The 2,217-nt window shown below is 37.7% G+C and overlaps 1 protein-coding gene across 1 annotated transcript; it reads right to left on the reverse strand.

Moving 5' to 3' along the window:
* Positions 1–376: 376 nt before the first annotated feature.
* Positions 377–1,912, reverse strand: LOC139849630 (secreted RxLR effector protein 78-like). Its single transcript, XM_071839265.1, has 3 exons — positions 1,907–1,912; positions 1,355–1,681; positions 377–490 (listed from the first exon to the last, which is right to left on the reverse strand). Exons 1-3 carry the CDS (start codon positions 1,910–1,912, stop codon positions 377–379), a joined length of 447 nt encoding a protein of 148 aa, XP_071695366.1.
* Positions 1,913–2,217: the final 305 nt, after the last annotated feature.

Here is a 2,217-nt window from a genome sequence, read left to right on the forward strand (position 1 = left end):
AAACCCCCACCATTTGAAAACCCAATCTTAAATCTATTCTACCTTCTTGTAACTAACGAGAGCATGACGACCGATTCGAGGTCGTCATCACATAGCAGACATCTTACGCTATGTAAATCTATCCCTCTTATATCAAGCTATAGTTTTACGGGTAGTCTCATTTTTTGTGCCCGCCAAATAAATATTTCAATCTGTTTTGGTATAAGGTTCTTACGAGACATACCAATATGAGAGGAAAACGGCCCGAGGATCTGTTCATCAATTAAATCCTGGAGATGCTTCACCGTAAATACCCCATTAATTGTATAGGCCCATTTCCAACAGTCTTGTAAACCTTCGCTAATTGTGACATTCGAAACAAAACACTGCAGGTTATCTAATTCTGCTGCTGTTCTTCCACTTGGGATGCCTGACCAATTCCAAGTAGAACAATACCCTCATCATCCATATGTAATCGATCTCTGAAGCTACCATGTTTCTCACCTCCAACCTGTAAATCCGTGCGAATAAGTCACAAAGTTTGTTGCTAATGGTCCAATGCTCGTGCCAGAAAGAAGTTTCACCACCATCGCCTATGGTCTTGATGAAAGAAGCATTAAACGGCACCTGAAGTTCTTCGATTAGAGTACCTATTAAGATTATATTTTGCCAAACACTTGATGAAGAGGAATGAATAAATTCACTCCCCCTCATTAAGCCACCACACAAACCATAAATGTTACGAATAAATTTTACCTAAAAAGAGTCGTTTCGGTTTTAAACCCCAACCACCATTTTCTCAATAAGGCTAGGTTTTTGCCTTTAAGTGACCCCATATTCAACCCCCATTCCTGAAAGTGTTAAGGATATTTTACCGTGTAACCCAAGAAATTTTTTCCCCAGAATCGGAGCCCCCTCCCCCTAAAAGAACCCTCTCCTCATACTCTCAAGTATTTTAATCACACTCGGTGGCGTGCGATAGAGCAAGAAATAATACAACGGAAGACTATTATGAACCGATTTTATTAGGACTAATCTTCCTCTAAACGACAATGAACGCATCTTCCAACTTGAATGTCTAGACTTAAACTTATCGATGAATGGGTTCCAATCATTAACTTTATTCATCTTATCACCAATAGATGGTCCAAGATAGATAAATGTGAATTTACCTATTTGACACCATGTTTAGCAATATGGTTAACCTCCGTAAATTCAACCCCAACCCCTATAAAAACCACTTTCTGGAAGTTAATTTCAAACACGAAGAAAGCTCGAAACATTTTAGAAGATTTCTCAAATTAAGTGCGTTTGTTCTACCCCAATCACCAAAGAAAATAGTGTCATCCGCATATTGTAGTGGCGAGACTAATACATTTTCATCTCCTACCTCGACTCCTTTGAAAAGACCATTTTCGATTGCAACTTTTGTAAGTATATTTAGACCTTCCACCGCCGAGATGAAAAGAAACGGTGAAAGAGGATCACCTTGCCTAACCCCTCTTCCAAGTGAAATATGTTTTGTAGGCGAACCATTAATTAGAATTGAGATAAAAGCCGATTTGAGACAAGATTCAATCCACTTTATCCATTTAGACCCGAACCCCGTACATTTCATCACCTCGAAAAGGAAACACCAATTAAGGCTATCAAAAGCCTTTTCAAAATCAACTTTAAAAATTATTCCTTTTTTCTTTTTAGCCTTAAAAAATTTAATAGTTTCATTTACAATGAGCGCATTATCAAGAATATATCTTCCTTTTAGAAAGGTTCCGAACCCACTAATGACGGTAAAAATTTCCGAATACTGTTCGAAAGAATTTTTGCAATAATCTTGTAATAGCTACCAATTAAGCTAATTGGTCAAAAGTCTCCCAAACTCACCGGATCCAATTTTTTTGGCACGACGGTAACAACGAGGCATTACATCCATGTGACATTTCACCTTTTTCTCAAAACCACGAAATGACACTTACTAAATCATCATTTATTAACTTTCAAAATTTCTTGAAGAAACGCATGTTAAAATCGTCGGGTCCGGGCGTCTTTGTACTTTCACAATCATTAATAGCTTCAAGGATTTCATCTTCAAGAATTGTCCTTTCAAGTGCCATTGCATCATCGTGTGTAATCGTAGGATAATTAGGATCTTCCAACGATGGTCTCATATCATCTGGTTCTTCAAAGATTCGTTTAAAATGTTCAAAAGCATCCGTCTTGATATCACTCGGATCTTCA

This window comes from Rutidosis leptorrhynchoides, chromosome 5 (assembly GCF_046630445.1).
Source record: "Rutidosis leptorrhynchoides isolate AG116_Rl617_1_P2 chromosome 5, CSIRO_AGI_Rlap_v1, whole genome shotgun sequence".
NCBI lineage: Eukaryota > Viridiplantae > Streptophyta > Magnoliopsida > Asterales > Asteraceae > Rutidosis > Rutidosis leptorrhynchoides.

What these genes read in the sequence shown, in the direction of transcription:
- LOC139849630 (XM_071839265.1), bottom strand. An exon ending in TCGAGGTAGGAGATGAAAAT is followed by an intron (nt 491 to 1,354) that starts GTATTAGTCTCG and finishes ACGGATTTACAG; the next exon opens with GTTGGAGGTGAGAAACATGG.